The following is a 19,686-nucleotide window of genomic DNA, read 5'->3' as shown; positions in this document are numbered from 1 at the left end:
GTCCCAAAATTCTTCTCCACAACCACAGTAAATCTGTAAATCTTCAGGAAAATAGCTACATATGCTGGCAGATCAAAGAACTCCTGAAGCAATAATATGCAGAAGCCATACCCAGCAGTTCTTATTTTACTGTTTAGCAAGTTATTTGTACAAAACATTTTAATGCACTTTTAATGCAGAACTATTCTCGATCTCCATCAGGCCCTGAATTAAAAGGCATGGGGACATAAAGAGATATTAGAGTTTCTCCCCTACCCATTCTGCAAATATCAGCTTCCCTTATAAAATAATCTCTTCATAAAACAGCTGTTCAGGCTAATTCATATCATAAGGAAACTATATGGCAGTAGGGATTATTTGAAACTGGTTTTAACACACTGAACTGGAAAATTAATAATTTGTCCCCTCAAAAATCAAGTACCTTTAAATACACAAGCACAAGGAAGGTATTTTCCTCTATCGGGGAAGAACCAGTACTCTGTACAAAACTGAGAAGTACTGGTGAACCCAAACAAAAAGTCTGCTTAAAGACCACTCTGAATACAACAAAGCCAACAGGAAGTTCTTTGTCCTATACACTATATTTTATATATAACTAAATCTGAGGTGATGATTAGACAGTTTTAATTCATAAGCTATTCTCTATTATTTTTACTACAGAAAATAATTACTGAATACGACCTTAGTAGAAAGCCTTGCAATACCTGAAAAAGCCTGTTTTGGCTTAAATAAAAAATCATGTCCATCTGTAACTAAAAAGAAGATCTTTGCTTTCAGCCCCTATTTTAAATGTATTTGTAATTATTTCCCCAAAATTCCTTTTTTCCAGGAAACAAATTAATTCCCAAATATTTGTTTAGAATATTTTCATTCAATAAGGACAACATAAAATGTAGATGAGTCCTTAATAAGAGAAAAGATATGCTGTCGGTGATTTCATCTTATGCTTATTAACTGACCTTTTGAATCCTCTAAATCAATCTTATTCTCACACTGATATGCAGTAGTTGGTATTTCCAATTCCAACTATGAATAATAACAATTAGGACATAGAAAAACTCCACATCTAAACAGAAGGAATTAAGCCAAATACCATCAATTTAAAGCTTCAAGTGCCTGCCTTGAATAAAAAGCAAGACAAGCCTGAATTATAATTGTTGCTCACAATGAAGGGATGAGTTCAGTGAGTTTGAAGGATTTGGAAATAAACTCGCAAAAATTTAAAAGCAAATCCCTCAAAAGTGCAAGCAATGATCTTATGCTGGTAAGATAAACATGACTGAGGTGGTTGATAATTAAAACAAGGATTCAGTTATGCCCATTGAACTTTTAAATCCCAGAAAAAAAATCCAAAATATTCCAGTCTAATGTTCAAAAATGGAAGTTGATTCATAAGGAAAAACAAAACCATTATGTTCGTACTCACCGGAACTTTACTTCCGACTATCTGCATGTAGTGGTCAGCCAAGAGAGGTTATTGTGTGAAAAAGATAATAATAATACATAAATAAACACAGCAAAGTACTTAGTAGGATGCAGTATCACACACATTTTTCAGTGTTCAATCATTAGTAGTAGTTTCATTCTTTGATTACTTTATCAAACTGTCTAAGAGTTAGAGCTTCTCAACAGGAAAACAGTAGTTCTACTGTAGGAGAAACAATTTCAAATTCTTATGTTCCACTGCTGAATCATCAATATTTGACACATTTACCAACAGATAACTAAATACCTGGCTTGACAGCTACATCTTGAAAGATTAAGTATGCCATTTGGTCAAAATTACCAGGTCAGAAATTTTATATACGACACTGAGAAAACTACAGAACACACTAATGGCATACTCACTTCCTTGGATGTATAACAACTTCATATATTATGGAGCTTTTGATCTATTTAGATGATGTCACCACTGAATTTAATTAAGTTTTCATAATCAAAAACATAGCCTACAGTTATAACTCTAACTTGCATTTCAGAAAAATCTCGTATGGCATTTTTATTCAACTGCTCGGTATGGATGCTTTTAATTACATGGATAATTAAACAGTGATTTTCAGAATGTCATCTTCTCTTTTTGCCATTGAACAGCATCTCTGCCTATTCCTGAACAAGAGGTTGACTTTCCACAGAGGAAACTCCACAGGAAGGCAGCACATCTGTGCCCTGTTCTCTCACTTTGCACAAATGGTCATGTTCCTGGGAGCACCAGGACTATGGACTTCTGCTCAAACATCGCCGGCCTTTCCTCCTCAGCTGTTTGCTGCAATCTGATGGCAGCAGCCCCTTTACTGAATAACCACTTCTGTCTGATTAAGAGCCTGATTTTGTCCCAAGATCTGAATTTGACTGTATCTGTTCAGCCTCTACTCTGTTCATTTTCTACTCTTATCTCCTCTATTATTACTTTAGGAAGTCTTTCAGAAGCAGAAGTCCCTGCAAGGCTTTCACAATCACCTCTTCTCTCCTCTTCCTGACAAAGCTTCCTCTAGAAGCACAAGATGAACTGTCATCACCAGACAATCTCTTTTCCTAATTTACTACTTTCTTCTCTCACCAACGTTCAGCTATTCAACATGGAATGAAATGTCACCAAGTTCAGCTCTGAAACAGAATTTCATTCCTTCACCAGTGTAATTTCCCTGGTCAACAATTTTTCTCTTCGAGCAAGAGAAGGAATCAGAAAATCACTTCGCATGAAAGCATCCAGCTCATCAGCTTCTACATGTCCTCCACCCCCAAGAAAAAGGAAAGCTTGCTTCATCCATGAAACCCAAGTTTCCTTTCTCACTCAGAACTCCGAAGACAGAAGTGTTTCAGAAAAGCATGGTCAACATGCTGCAGATGGCACACAGGCAGAGGAAACAAGCACCAAATTCAAAAACAATTTGGTCAAGACAACAACAGAAATGAAAGTGATACTTTCACATGAGTTGAGAGAACTCAAAAGCCTAATTAAACATGAAATGAACCACGAGAAAAGCTACATCAACTGTTAAGTGTGTTTTGTGAGCTCTAAGCAGAAGAAAAAGTCCAAGTATTTTCAATGTAAAAAATGAACATCTGTGATCAAAGAAAAAGGTAGAAATTTTAAGACCTTTTAAGATCACTTTGAATGCAACCAGCATTTTCATGGATGACAATCCTGAAGAAAAGAAAGTTTGACAGTTTATGACGCAATAAAGATTAATTAAGGTTTGAATTCATGTGAGCAGAATTGTAGTTTCACTAAACAGAAGATGAATTTACAAGTGAAAATGAGCTTTGCTCCATTGTAAGAGCCCAATCATCATTTTAAAATTAAGGCCTATATTTCTTATTTATTTTTAATCAATTAAGATGCTAGTTATTTGAAAATTAAACTGAGGTAACATGCTACAGAAAGGTAGTTTATATTTCTGCACAATTCCATTCAAATGCTGTGATTCGGTTGCAAGAAGGACACACCAAAGCACACAAACTTCAATACAAGACACTTTTCCACTAGGAAAATCATTTTCCTTATGTGTAAAACATCCATGCTGGTGCTGACTTAAGCTCTGAGTGCACATTCACATACAAGGACCTTTTAGGATTATTTTTTTTAATTGTTAGTACATTTTGACAAACATATTCCCAGTTCTGTTAAGTTTCCCATGCTGCAGCACATATGGTGGCAGGAATGCAATCTGTTAAAGTTCCAGCAGTTAGCCATGCAATGGGAGCCATGCTTTCCTTGCTCAGCCACAAAATTATGGTACATTTCAGCATCAGTATATACAAGAGAGATCACCATTGTTCAACTACTTGTTGGAAAGAATTGGAAGTACTTTCACTTCTACTTTGTGCTTTCCCTTTCTACTGCTTCGATAAAATATTCTTACTTACCAAGAAAAATTTAACATTGCTCACTAACTGAAGTCAAAAACCTTACAAAGCATAATTAATAGTTCCCAAAGATAGTTTAGGTAAAGTACATTAACAGGCAAGTTCATTCTATTTACTGCACAAGCTTGAATAATTCTCCAATAACTTGTATGTTTAGTCAGACTATGCTTTAAGCACTGGATTCCTTCCAGCACAGACTTAAGGACTGTGGATTTTGTTTAAGATGAATTCAAGCAGGAACATCACTCCTCTCAGAAACTAAATCACCATTTTCATTACCATTTCATCACCATTATAATGCAAGATTTGCCTCACCAAAGTTTATGTTTCATGAAAGGCATTTGCATAATAATTGCATGTCATCGTAGTCTCAATTTTTTGAAATTTAACTCTGCAGAGCTGATTTTCAAGGTCAAAAAGAGGCAAGTCAGCTGTACTGCTTGCAGTCCATGCTTGTAGATTCATTAGGCAGACACCAACATAATCTTATTTGCCAGTTTATTTTCCCACAAAACAGATTGTTTAATGCTGTCTATATTTAGCACTCAGACTCAGCTCCGCAGAAGTGCTGCCACTACATGTTTGAACAGTTACTCCACAAGTGGTCTCCATTTCCAGTAAGCTTTTATTGCACACAGCAACTTAAGTATGACAAAGAGATGAGATTCATTAGATTCATTCTCATTTCCAAAGAAAATCATATGCATTACCTAATTTTATTGAAGAACTACACTGATAGCAAATTTTGTCACTTGAAGCACACTAGTGCCCCTTGGAAACACAGAGCTTCCCCCCTCAGCACCACTTCTTCCCAACACTTCAATTCACCCAGTCCCTTAAAATACAAGAACTTAGAATACCACTAGGAACTTCCTTAAAATTCTTTAAACAACAAAAAGGGGCACGAATCAGGACAAAACCTGTTTCTAAGAAATCACAACATCCAACATTCACAAGTTTTTGTGGCATATTCTCCTTCTGCATAAGAACTATACATGCCATTGTCAATTTTTAACACACAAAAAGCACTACTGTTGTATTTTATAAACAATTAGTACTAATACTCCAACTGCAGAAAATAAATAGTAGCTCTTCACTATTTAAAATTGTATTTCTCCACCCCAAATAATGTTGGGGCATCCAGTCATTTCCTTAAAATTTTGGCACCTTGAAAAAGATAGATTTCAAAAATTCCACACGAAGGATCAACCAGCAAAGGGTTAATCATTCAATTAAAGAACAGAAAATAGCCAACACAAATGGAAGGTCCAAATATATTTTTCCTATTCAAAATGTAATTTAAAACTCATTTTAAGGCCATCTTTTCACTAAAGGAATCCAGTATGTACGTCACTGCTGAAACCACGAAGTCCTGCTATCCCTTCCAAAAACTTTTGGTACTAAAATTTCCTAAGATGAATTCCACAGAAGTATGCTCAGCTTTTATCCATGACTCTATATCATTCGATTTGCCATTTTCTGTATTTTTTTTTACAAGAAAGGATCAAGTTTTTACATTGCCCAGCAACTGAAATATAAACTAACCCTTCAGATGCAGCTGCAAGCATTTGAAAGCATATTAGTAAACAGAGATTTATTTATTTGTTCCTACCACTCTTAGATAAATCCAGACAAAACAAAAATTTAAAGTTTCAAGCTTGAAAAGCATAACACTCATAAAGCTTCTTTCCTCTGTCTTGGAGAGGTGAGTACTTACGGATTTGGCAGTTGCAGAAATGTATTGGACAACCATCTCCCGTTTTGTGCTCAAGTCTTTATCTCTTAAAGGAGCTTTACGTTCCTCATTTAGGTTCATGTCTTCCTGTAAAGAAACAGCCCACACAACAATCTATTTCATGCTTTTTACTAGTCTTTGTTCTTTTTATACTACTTTTGTTAAACAAACAAGAAGTGACTTTTTCCAGTTTATCTGCAGTTTTTTTTAATTTAATTTCATTTTTAATTAAACTAATTTAAATAAAAAGTAGATTATTTACTTAATTAAAATAAAGGGTAGTTTACACTGGTGAAATTTGGCTCAAGAAATAGAACCAGAGGACAAACACAAAAATCCTACACCTCAAGTTGATACATAAGTGTTAACTCTCATGAAGTTTCCTGTGTTTTTAATACAATCTTATCACCACAGACACCATTCCTGCACTATCTAATCAGAAGGCTGTTATTACATGGATTATTAGCTTGTAGAAGTAGCAGATGTGAAAGTGTTCCAACTGATGTATTTAAAACAAGCCTAGTAGTCAAAACATTCTGCTAGATTAAACCCAAAGATGCCTGTTTTAACTTAATAACTCATTAAATGCAATGTAATCATTACTAGTCATGCCATTAAAAGTCAGAGTCACTTCAGATTAACAACTAAAGCCAGTAAATGTTACTGTAATAATTTACTAGTGAACAGCTTTGTTAGAGAATTGTGAGTCTCTGGAAGACAGACCTATTGTCTGCTTCAATTAACATTACCTGGAAAAGTTAAAAACTAATCCCTTTACCTAACAAGTAAATCAAGCAAGTGTTAATTAACACTTAACCAATCCTTCAAAAGATATTCACAGTTTCATTGACTAGAGCAGAACCACACAATGGAACAGGACAGTTCTTGACTGCATGTAAGTTCACAAAAATTTTGAAGAATGATACAGAAAACTGTATTTCTAAAAATACTCAAAACCCCTCATTTCCTGATACTTCACGTACCAATACCAGTGTGCACTTCAGTTAGTTCCTGTATTACTAATAGAAAAGCTGACTTGTGAATAGAATCAGAAGCCTTAATAAATGATCCTACGAGAGTGGATATTTAAGACTATGCAAAAATTCAGCTTTCTAGGCATTAATGTTTTATTAATAGAAAATACTATTTTCCAACAGTATTTATTAACTTCAGTTCTTTAAAAACAGTCCTTCAACAGCACTATCTAACTACTGCAACTAAGATCTATAGGGGTTGTTTTAATGAAGCAATCAACAAATTCCAATTTAAATTTAGGATTTTTGCCTTTGTTTTGCCTGTAGAAGTAGATCAAATCATTTAAACATCTCTAATACTGGTATTCTCTGAGTTACTCAATTGTTTATGTGCCAGTTTAGACTGGTCTATTAGGCCTATATTATCCCATACCCTCACAAGGCATGGGACACTCCCCAAAATTACAATATTTGAAAATAACTGCTGTACAATAAATACTAACTTGAAACCAAATTGAAACTCGTAAAACTATGTGGAATACCATCTTACCATCATTTTTTCAAAGAGATCCATCACTTCTTTTTCTGATAAGTTCATGCAACGCTCATCAACAAGTGCCTGGGCATGTGGGATCTCACTAATGGAAGGTTGGGAGTCAATAGGGTGCTGAATAAGAGGCTTCTCTTTTTTCACTGCTGATCTCCTGAAGCTTGTAATCCTGTCACGCTGCAAAGACATCCATTCAAAAATAAGCAGAAATCGAAATATAGGAAAGCAGCCAACACACACATTTTTAGTTAATTCAAGCAGCAGAGTTAAAACTCAAACTGAACTGTAAGTAAAAATACTCCTAATATTCAGAGATCACTTTTCACAGAAAGACAATAACATATAAGGTAAACTCATGACAGGTCACATGCAAAAGCAATATAAATATTTCTCACAGCTTCAAAACTATACCATTTAGGTTAAACTTTTAGCATTTCAAAATCTTCAACTCATCTTCTCACATTATTCCCTAATTATCCTGATAGTGAATAAATATGGTACCACAAAGGTAATGTCCAAGCGTTCCTTCACCTGAAGAGCTATAAGTCTTTGGAGGACAACTGAAAAAGCCAGCGTTGGGAAGGAGGTACTCACAAGTTCATCAGGCTTATAAAAAAATCCTGCTAAAGTAAAATAAAGTTTGTAGAGGAATTAATGCTCCAAGCATAGTTCACAATTCCTTGAAGAGTTTTTCAGTACAGACTCCTGAAATTAGTGCAAAATTTTAAAAAGCCAGGTAATGGATTACTGACACAGAAGCAGCCACCCATAGTTAAATACACATAACAGACATTAGTGAAAGCATGTCATACAGTCTGCCACTGACTTGCTTTAGCCCTCACACCAAACCCCCAGCTTTGTTTTTTAAGCATGCTTACTCAGTTACTTTGTTAATATTGGAGACAACCAATAAGGGCACCTTCCTCATAAGGTTATTTATCATCTTATTTGTAAAAATAACTCTATTCTGAATAGAGTCCAAATTTTTTGACTTAATAACTGCCTTTAATGATATATATATATGTGTGTATATATATATATATATATGCTCATTCCGAGAACATTATGCCTATAGCAATTTTTCTCAACTGTTTGCATCAACAAATACTCCTGTATTTGTTTCAGGCACTGAACAGCCTTATGAAGATGTGCTTTCATCTAATAGCAGCTTATGTAGGGTTACCAGGATCATTCATGGCAGTTATGTCACCTCCATGAAAACACAGAAACCAAAATTTATATTTGCTACACTTATACAACCTCTGTGAGGTGTGAAAAGCTTAATGGAATATTTCACTTGCAAAAATTTTGATTCATTTTAGATTAGTGAGTCCAGAGTGGAGAAATTTGAACAAGTGCTCTGGAGTACAGGGAAGAAGGATTTTTTTTTTTCTGTCACTGTTTTGTTTCTTTTTATTGTTTTTTTGTTGTTGTTAATTTTTGTCATTTTTATTTTTTGAGATTCTAGAAGACTACCTTAAAGTTTTCAAGTAAAGTATCCCTAGATAAGCTGCATTCCCTTTGAATTTCTTTTGAGCTTTTCTGGGGGTTTTTGTGTTTTCTGAATGGGGGTAGGTAGGTTTTCTTCTTCCTTAGAAATCTTACATTTGTGGACAGAAACACAATACCTACAAGGATATAGTTGATGTCTTTAACAAGGTAAGAATATTACTGTAATCCTTCGTTTTACCCTACTAGAATATCTTAAATTACATTTTTGGAAACTAAAATTAGGGCATAGCCCAGTAAAAAGGCCAAGGATGGGACACAATGCCTGAAAGGTAGTATCCAAATTTAGCCAGTACACACCAAATGCAGTGCAACTGCTCACTTATTTTAAAAAGCTCATTCAGCAGTCACAAAAAGTTATTTAAGATCCAATTTCACCATACTGTGATCCGTTTCAAGTATAACTGATTAACAACAAATTTGTTTAATGAGATTGCAATGGTGAGATCGCTTTGAAGCCACAAATAAATTTTCTACATGATTACTAGGTACAAACTCCTCATTTCAGACATGTAGAATATCAGGAACTAAATAGCCAGTGTGGCTTAACCATTATATATATAATGCAAATTTTTAATTTTAATGAAATCAATTTTGATACAACTCTCTGCAAAAATACTTCACAACAGGTTTCAAAGTATTCAGCGCCATAAAGTTAGTGCTACTGAATACAAACTTGTTGTTTGGCATTCAGTACACACTTATTACCCAACATGGTACCATGTGAATCATGTGGCAACTGCAGATCCTTTTCTGTTAAAGAGAAGGTCAAGAAAAATAACACTTGAACTGTTGAGTAACAGTTTCAACGCATCCACGGTATTACTAAAGTATTTAGAATGTGGTCAAGGAAGTTTCTTCAAATAGAAGTCACAATCAATCTTCTTCAACAGAAATTAAAAATTAAGATCTTTAGGAACAGTCACTCAATTTTCTGAAATCTATTGCTTAATATCCTTATAAGAACATGTTATTTTGTCCACAACATTTGAAGTAAAGTAGCATGCAGCGTGGAGTTACCATTGCAAATTAAGATGCTACAAAGACCTTACCACATCATCTGCCAAAGTTTTTATTTGAATATTCTATTAAAAAAAAAAAACAACACACACAAATCAAAGAAAAAAAGACAGTGTTACCTACTGTTTCAGAATAAAGAAGTCTGTATTTCATGTATTTGAACATTTAAGAGCATTTGAGATTCCACTATGTGTTCTAACAAAGCTAAATGAACATGGAATATACTGCATTTTCTATGAAAAAGCAAGCTTGTACCCCATTGCACCTTGTCTTTTGACTATTTAATTCATGAATCTAAAACCTGCATTGCTCTAGTACCCCCAGTATTGCATAAAAATGCAGCAAGATCTCTTAGAAGGCTTTCCAAAACAAACACGGACTCCTGGACTTCAAACTGCGTCAGCAGAGAGTTATGTGACATTCTCAGCTCGGACCATTTTTGAAACTCAGAGCTGAGAATTTCCTGTGCCCAAGCTTCTGGAGCCTTCTGCCAACTTCTACACTGAGTAATGTCCATTAGTAGATGAACTGGTTAAAGTCACTGAACTGGTGATTCACAAACCACTCACTATCATCTCTTCCGCCCTTTTACCCGCTCACTTTTTCCTTAAGAGCAGGAAAATCCTGCTGACAAAAATCACCAATGTTACATTTCTATTCGTGGCCAAAACCACCTATATTGCACATCAATATCAATAATGGTTATCAGGGAAGCATTCGGTTCATGAACTTTGCTCAATTTACACGAAGTTATGAATAGGAAATAAGGTCTAGAACTTATGGAGGGGACAGGATTCGAGAAGCTTTCAGAAGTACGTGGGGCAGTGTGGTGGACTGACCCTGGCTGACAGGTCAGTCCCCACCGAGCCACTTGCTCATTCCCTCTCAACAAGATTATGTAGACCATCAGAAGTACAAAAACAAGACAAACTTAATGGCTGAGATATAAAAACAAAAAGATAAAATAATGAAACAAATTATGCAAAACCATCAGGGAGCACCAGCAGACCAATGCCTACCCAGCTTCTGAGCAACTGTTAATTTGGAAAAAAAACCTCCTCCCCACTCCACAGCCCTGGATTTATTGCTGAACATGGTGTCATATGGTTGGAATATCTCTTTAGTCACTGTGGATGAGCTGTGCTGCCTGTATCCCCCTCCCAACCTCCAGACCACCCACCCTGTTCCCAGGTGGGAAGCAGTAAGCCTTGACACTGGAAAGGGATGTTCAGCAAAAGCTGAAGCACTGGTGTTCTGTCAACATTGCTTTGATCACAGATCTAGGACACAGCACCATATGGGCTGCTATGAACCAACTCCACCTCAGCCTGACCCAGCACAGACATCTGTACATCCAGATGTTGACACCTTCAGCTTCCAAACTGCCACATCTCCATGTCCTTCCTTATGCCTCTCCTGTATTTTCATTACCTGGACTTAGAATGGAGCTTATAATCTTGAAATCAAAACTAAGATGTCCATACTCTGGTAAAAACATCTTTTCTTTTTAATTGAGATTACTGAGCAAAATGAAGTAAAGCCTAAGCATGATTTCAACCCAGATACAACTGTGCAAGCAAAAAGTTCTAAAACTGCCTGTTTTAGCAGTTACTTGTACCAGAATTTTTCTTCCCCTTCTCATTTAAGCACTGTCAATCTCTCCCTGAACCTGGAACAGGATAATCTACCCCATCTCTACACTTATATTGCATTTGTCACTCAAACTCCTCTGGGCAAAATACGGAATACTAAAACAAGATACCACACACCATTTTTTCAGACACCTCAAGCACTCCTCCCAGATATCCTTATGGTGTGTAAGGTACACTGCTGCCAGCAGCTACTCAAGATAAGCAACACATTTAACAGGTAGGAGAGAAACTGAAAGCAGCTGGAGGCAAAGTTGAGGCAGTCATGTACCTGCAGATTCTCACACTATTTTGACAATCTCTTATACTAACAAAGAAACCACACTTCCAATCTGATTTCAGAACATAACCCAAAAGTAGTTTACCTCCCTAGAAAGAAGTTTAAGATATTGTGGATTTTGTAGTCCTCTAGTATTATTCTTTCAGCCATCTATAAGACAGCAGAGTAACACAAGACAAAAAGAAATCAACCCTTTCCTAGCTTGTTAAAGACACTAACTCCTTGTGTTAAGAAGCAGCCCAAAGGAAAAGGTTTTGCAAAAATCTCCATGATTAAGCATTTGCAGATAAGAGATATCTAATTAATATTTGTATGTATAATTAGACACACAATTTAAGACAGCAGCCTATAATCTCTGCCTTTAATACCAACACGAACCCCAGAATTTCTTCAGCATCTATACCAAAGAACTATTTCCTGCTGATTTACTTAGTTCTTTACTTAGAAGATGGAAGTGACAGAGCTTCTCCCTTTCAAACACTGTATTTCCAGTCTATCAATAGTTAATATTTTCTATTTACTCTTCCTGATTTTAGTTTATGTATCTGGCTACTTGCATTAGTACAAACAGATCATGTCAGTAAGGCACACAAAAATCACACCATATACTAATGTAACTGCACCAGACAATTCTTTTATCTTAAAAACTGGGTCTCAGCCAGGAAATCTTGCACATGAAAGCAGTAGAAAGATATTCATAGTTCACTACATTTCTTGGTATAGAAACCACTATTTCCTCATGCAAGCTCAGTTCAGGCTACAGCAGCAGCAATGTCACATCCACAGAATTTAATGACTTGAGACGATTACATCAACTTTTAATGCAAAACTCACAGCAAGCCTACTTTTCTTTACATCTTTCTCAAACTTATTAATAAAACCTTCCAGATCACTTGAGCTGGACACGAGTTTTGAATTGAAGTGAATTTACATGTGTGGATTGATCTTACCCTTATATTTAAGTATTACTTTGCCATGTTCTTAGTTGTTACACTAGAGACTCACTTCCATCACAAAATTAAAATCAGAAGTTACTTTCAGTTCACCACATGTACAATGAAACAATGATCATGTGGATAACTTCTAACTTAATAGCAATTTTAACTCCAGTGCCCACTGCCCAAGCAAACTGTGGTGTGCTGCAGCATCTGCTCCTGCACATGGGCTCCAAGCTCAGGGAGCAGCTCCACCTGCTCCAAGCAATGCTCATTTTCTAGAGGTAGCAAACAGAAACTTGATCTTCTCTTAACTCTTTTTTTTTCTTTTTCTTTTTTTCTCTAAACTGCAATGATATGACTGTTTTCTAAAATTTAGCTTGACTTCAACACCTCCAAAAGCCATGGTAAAGCTTCTCTCAAGGACAAGTGATTTTTAACAGCCTGCAAAGACATTTGCATACAAACCAGGAAGGGAATAACTTCCCACATGAGTACCTGAACCAAGGGACTTTAAAGGGACAAAACCCAAAGCTGGTTAATATCTGAAGTACAAAAAGTTGTCTGCAACTTACAGTCACAAAATAGAATTCACTCCTACAACCTCTGTTCTTCAGTTCAGAGAATGAATAATGTTCCCATTAGACAATTTAACTGTCTGTTAACATATTCAATTTTGTAATTAAATCTAAAAAAGCACCTAGGAAATTGTGAAAAGATACCCAACTCATAGAAGCTGATGTGCAAAAACCAGATCTACACTCATTTAGGCCTTTCAAGATATTTATCCAGGATAGAGAGTATCTGACATTACTAATAAAATTAGTAAAAACATAATTCACAACATGTTTGCTTTACTGTAATATTATCCCACTTCAAGGACAATTCACCATTCCTTTAAAAAAAAACAAAAACAAAACAACTTGAAATGACTGTTGTAATCCATCTGCTGTCTCAAAGATACTTGAAGCAAGCAACATTGATAGTTCTGTTACTATTGTTGTACATTTACATTTGGCCTATATGACACCATATGGAAAAATCTCGTTTGCTTCACAAACTCCTTAAGCATTTATTATTTAAATGTTTAAACTAAGGCTTTATCTCAAACCTGAACACCTTCCCTGGGGTTGTACAAGGAGCATGTGAACTCCTTACATCAGGCTGCCAAAATACAGCTGGAAAATTGTTCATGTTGGCAGCACTGAGTCAGTGCTGTTCAACTGGAGGGTGGCAGCCACCTCCCAGTCAGGAAGCTGCCTGCTTTTCCCAGTTCCTCTACTTTTTTCCCTCCAGGAGACTGACTACCCAGAAAACGCTCTGAAAATAAGTTAGACAATTCCTCGTACTAAATAAAGCCCAAGGGTCAGCCCGGCTGGTAAATCATTAACAGCAGAGGGCACCAGTTCTTTAATCGCAGTGCTGGAGACGCCTCAGCACTGCTCCCAAACAGGAGGGAGGGGGGAACGTGTCAGAGGAACAGGAATCATACTGGACACTCACCATCGTCTGATCCTCAATGAATGAGGAAAAAGGCCACCTCCACACCGTGTCTCTGTGCAAGGGGGACAGAGAGACCCTAAGCAGCAACCTGGTCTGGTCTGACTCAAAAGGGAGGTTGAGGGAAACTGAACCAGCTTCATCATTTTTGTCTGACTGGCAGATCACTGTCACACTCCAAAAGTGAAGGGACTGCTCAAAAAACTGTATCCTCCCAGATTACTTCAAAGAAGCCTTTACCAAAAAGTAAATAAATTCAGAAGTTGGGAAAAAAAAAATCACTGTAAAAAAAATTAGCCTTAATTTCATCACATTTGTAACTGAAGATACAAAGGAGTTGAGGAAGACAATTCAACTAACACTGTTTGTTTATTTGTATCTCAGGTGGCCATTAGTGTTTTGAGAAGTTTCTTTCAGAAAATAATTTATTGGTGTTCATTGATAAGCTTATAAAATCAGAGCAAAATTAAAAGCTCTTCCAAAAGTTGCAGTTCCATGTCAGTCTAAGCCAACAAAATTGCTGGTTGTGAGACACAGGGCAAGGATGTCACCATGACAGTGAGATCAGGTCAGACAACTGCAGAAACATTTTCAAGAAGCCTATCAGAAGAAGCAGCTCTCACAATAGCCAGTGCAGAGGAAAATAAAGTACGTTTTGGCATTTTCCAGAGCTACCGCTGGAGTCCAAACATTTTCCGTCAAGTTTCTGCCCCAAGCAGATCAGAGAAGTTACCAGTAAAGCAGTCCAGGATCAGCAGGGTTTGTATTTATAACAGTTGTGCTACAGAACTGGTGAGTCCTTCATACAGCACTGGGTACAGTCAGGATCTGGTTCCTGTTCTGATATCTAGTGATCCTGTAGGACAGGTTTTTCTTTGAGCATCTTGAAACAATGTCTTGTGACAGTATAGCACACTTTTCATTATAAACAAATGCACTGTCTCTCTTCAGGACACTCTACAGCTTTTAAATACCTCACTTAAAATATCGAGCAACAGATTGTTAGTTTAAACTTTTACAAACTTGACTTTTGAAAGAGACAAGTCACAACTCCATTCATAAATTTCACAACAAACAGGCTGCAATATTACTTTGATGACATGCATACCAGCTTACTGGTCTCAATGTGCAGGTTTAATGATCTAAGAGACATTTAACTAATCAAGTTCTTTACAAAGCTTAAGAGCCATGGCAAACCTTGCCCTTCGAAGAAAGATTTAAACCCCTTTTAGTTTGATGCTTCCATTTTCATTGAGAAATTCTACCTGTGGATTTTAGTACTTAACTCAGAAATGTGTGTGGCATTGCATAGGCATTAACCAACACAAGGTTTTACAGGACATATCTTCAAAATAAACCAAAACAAACAAGACTCTGCACCCTCCCCTCAAAAAAAAAACCAAAACCAAAAAAACCCCACCAACCATAACCCACAAAAATAAGTAGGTACAAAACTCCACAGCAGCCTAAAAGAGTCTAATTAAGAAACTTCCACTTTAAACATTCTAGCAAATCTCTATAAAATAAGTGTAGCAACAGAAATGGATACAGTTTCTCCATAAGAACAACATGTACCTCCAGGGAGACCTCACGTGTTACAGGCTGTGCCTCAGCTGCACTAGAACAGGTAAGGATTTGCATAAAGACACAAGAAAAAGAAAATTATATTTGACAGTAGGAAGACAGCATATGGGACTGCACCAGCTGTCAGTGTAAATGGGGAAATAAGGACAGCAATTACACTTCCTCATGTACTTGAAACATCGGGCTAAGCATATACACTGTTGGCATATACATTTTGGGTCATCTGCAGAGTAGCATTGCATTTACTTTGAGCTTAAATAATTTCACTTTCAAATCTCATAATCTTAGTAATGGAGCCCTTAATGGTCTTTCTTGAGGAATATTGTATTAAAAAACCAACCAAACAAACATAGGATTCGGATAGTTGAGTGCCAATTATGTTTTATGCTTTATTTGATAAGAAAGCTCATTTCAAAAGCTGCACCTCCTAAGCTTCCTTTAGTAAAATGCTAGATTGGGAGTGCATTGGAATAATTTCAAAAATCCTTTGTAGCTTTCTGTGCATATATTTGGTGCCTTTAAAAAATGTCAGATATACTTTATCAGAGAAGGAGCCATCTGTCCAAGTGTTTGCTACTGCACTGGCACTGGGCAGGACTGCTTGGCAGTGTCAGCATATTCTGTTTCCTGCACCTACAGCAAGCAAATCAGTGGCTTTGGAAGAAAATTAGAAAGTGGTTTTCCTAGGAAAATAGACTGAGACCACTTGCGAGTCAGTTGAACGGTCATTGGATCAACTTCTGGGACTTAATTAAAACTGAAGTCAGAGCAGCTCCCAGTGCAGTCAGTGGAAGTGTTGGATGCTGACTGTTCCCTCCATGCCTGTTGCTCTTTAGCCAAGTGTGCTTGTCAGTGCCACGTTCAGCCCTATACCTCTGCTGCTTATTTTTCAAAAATCCAATTGTTTAACTTCTGAGCTTTTTTTTTTTTGGTATAATATTATTGAGAAGTATATTTGAAACATTCTGGAACAGTTAGACTGGAAAAACGATGTCAAAACAATTCTTAACATAGTAAGTGAAGACTTTATCTCAATTTTATGCTCAGATACAAGCAGTGGGTTTGAGCTCTTTGCTTTCATTGTAGCAGCAGCATAAAGCCAGTTTGGCTGGATGGCAATACTTGATGTGCACCAAATTGCTGTTCATGCCTCCCTTGTTCTGAGCTCTCCTGAGTGCAAGTGGTTGATCTTTTCATTCAGACACATTGTGGAGTTGCTGAGACTGAGAGACAGCTGTTCTAAAGCTCCTGAGTTTGGTCAATTAAGAGTAGTGAGAATAGGCCTCCTCCTTTTATACCTCACTTCCTCAAGAGACACTTTTTTTACTGTGGTAAGATTCACCTTCATTCTTACTCAAGTGCAATCTTAGTTTTTACCCTTTTAACTACAATTATACGCTTTCAATCTGGGATTAATCTTTTGTTGAAACCTAAGTTTTCTTTTTCTCAAGAGAAGCAATGACCAGTTGACTTGAGAGTGAGAGAGATAGTTTGAAATCATTCTGATAAAATGAAGCACAAACTGCTTTGAGAAATTTCTTCACTTTAATACTTGTGCACAATATTTTTTTATTCCTGCTTTACTTGCTTCCCCTATGACAATGCAAGTATAGCCTAATACCCCTGCCCAGGGACAGGCTCAGTTGCTGTACCCTTTTCTTGCTGTTATTTGAGGAGATAGCTTTGGGAAGATTCTTAACTACTTGCTGATAGTTCTGTAGAAGACCTCTTGATCTTGTGGGTACAGTAAACACTGAAGTAAGTGTCACAGTCCATTTGGACTCTCCTCTGCCACCATTTGAGAAGTTAAAACCAGCAGAACATATCTGTTGGGAGAGACTTGATATACTTAAAGATAAAGCAGAACACACATAACAAGTTGCCACAGTGCTTCATTGGATACTGGGCAGCTCCTCGAAAATGGAGTATTTTACTTCTGATAGCCTTGGAGAAAGTGAGAACGTGTATTTGCTTTGTTTGGGTTGTTTTGTAAGTAGTAAGAAAACCCCCACAAAATCCAACCAACCAAAACACAGCACACAAACAAACTGGCAGCAGAAGGGATGCAGGGAGCCAAAGGAGCTGGAATTACTTGTGAAGACTATTCATTTTGTCTGTACCCAGCAGACTTGGAACATGGTCACAGGGATCATGTCAACAACCTCTTAGAATAATATTGTCTGTCTTCCAAGACACAGACTTACTAGCAAAGAGCAAGTACTTTATCAGAGCAGTATTTAATCCCTACATTACAAAAAGTTGATGATAAAGTCACTTTTTTCTCCCTTAATAATAATAGATGTGAAACTAAAACTTGGAAAAATGAGCAGTGCAGCTATCACAGTGGGAAACTTTGCCTTCTCCTCGAAGAAAAGAAACTAAATATTAAATAATTTCCAGAGGCATGGACCATAATGTAACTCAACAGTCAAAGAATACTGGGTTAAATTGCATATATAGCTGCTGTGTTACATACAAAGGTTTTTTGTTCCTTTCCTATTCTTTCCTGTTTATAACAGATTCCTGAAAAGATTATTTGTCCTTCAGGGAAGTAGGAAATGAAGCAGCAAGTGAATAGAGAGGAACTATATTGTACATAATACTGAGGAAGTCCATGGTATCATTTGACTTCAGTACAGGTGAGATTCCCTGTTAAGAAGTAAAATGAATTGGGGACGATTACAGAATCTTGTAATAGGTTATGGAGAATCTCTTATATTCTGCTGAAGGAGATAGGAAAAAAAAAAATGGTGTATCTTAAGTGTCATATGTGCTTTGATTACAGCAGAACACACACATGAATTTTATAAAGGTTTTCCCATAAATTCCCAAAACAATTGTTTTGAAATATCAAATGTTAACTGATGGGATTATTGCTTATCTTATAAGTCATTCAGGAATTAGTGTTCTGTGATTCAAACTATAAACTAACCTTAATGGATTTAGGAAGCCCGTCCTATCCACCCAACCTTTGTCTGAAGTAAAATGTGAATGAATATTTTTAAGATATGAAAATTGCTTATCTGGCTTACAGGCAGAAATTTTACCAAAGCCTTCTCCTGTACTCTTTACCTTTCTAATTTGGGAATGTCTCCAGCAAGCTGAAGAATGAAAATAAAAATTCACTACTGTGAATTCATTATTATATGTAATTTTTTATTTCAGTGTATACAAAATCAGATAGCAATGCTACTGTGTAGCTTAAAAATAGGGACAGGCACAGACTGAGGGACCTCAGTTAATGTTCATGTGCCAGCTTTGGAATTTGGCCATCTAGCATAGGTTTACCCTTTGAGTTTCAGGTTTTGCACTCAAGCATTTTCTTCTTAATTTACCCTTTAAATGTGGCTGGCACATAAATGAAATGTATATGGCATCTGTGTACATGCTTAGCCTGGTATGCTGTCATCTGTTTTCTTCTTTATGTAAATATTTTCCTGTTCTAATGCAACTGGAACATGTAACCACTTCAACAACTACTAACTGTCAAGTTCTCATCTACTCATGCACTCACACAATTACAAATGAAACATCCTGCACAGTTCCATTATGAAACTCAAGTATTTCAGAAGTTACTTATATTTAATAGATATAAAAATAATTCACAGCAAGAGAAGGAACAAGAAGAACCAAAATGCAGACAGGAAAGCAGGATCTATACTGTATAAGAACTAACTACTTCTGTTATTCTGTTATTAGGAGTCTAATGAATCTCAGGTTGGCTTCACGTTTGTTCCTCGCAAAGCCGCACTCATTAAAAAACATAAGCCCACAGGTATCTTAAAGGTCATTATAACAACCATCATTTGCTCTTACCATAGTAAGAAATAATAATGAACTGCAGAACTAACATTTTTCCTGACCAAAGTACTTATTTTATCTTGTTCAACCATCCCTGAGACCCACACGAATTGATACAGAGCCACTGGTGAACGTGTAACCAACCAGTTGCAACAAAGAAGTGCCTGCAAGAACATTGAAGGTCTCTGGTTACTTCCTCTCTCCATGCCTAAACACATAGTTTGGTGCAGTTTTGTTGATATGTTTCCATCCAGGACAGAGTTTTTAATGTTTGACTCGCTA

The 19,686-nt window shown here is 36.5% G+C and overlaps 1 protein-coding gene across 5 annotated transcripts in view; it reads right to left on the bottom strand.

Moving 5' to 3' along the window:
* The window catches only part of DIAPH2 (diaphanous related formin 2), a 199,365-nt gene that overhangs the window by 171,744 nt on the left and 7,935 nt on the right, over nucleotides 1-19,686 (bottom strand). For 2 of the 5 annotated variants that reach the window (XM_032701648.1, XM_032701651.1), the window contains exons 2-5: nucleotides 9,688-9,720; nucleotides 7,127-7,303; nucleotides 5,585-5,689; nucleotides 1,427-1,447 (exon numbers count right to left, since the gene is read on the bottom strand). In XM_032701648.1, the coding sequence (XP_032557539.1) occupies nucleotides 1,427-1,447; nucleotides 5,585-5,689; nucleotides 7,127-7,303; nucleotides 9,688-9,720 (336 nt within the window). The other 3 variants (XM_032701652.1, XM_032701649.1, XM_032701650.1) reach the window with 3 other exon arrangements.

This window comes from Chiroxiphia lanceolata, chromosome 14 (genome assembly GCF_009829145.1).
Source record: "Chiroxiphia lanceolata isolate bChiLan1 chromosome 14, bChiLan1.pri, whole genome shotgun sequence".
Taxonomy (NCBI): Eukaryota; Metazoa; Chordata; class Aves; order Passeriformes; family Pipridae; genus Chiroxiphia; species Chiroxiphia lanceolata.
This window is presented reverse-complemented; position numbering and strand designations above follow the sequence as displayed.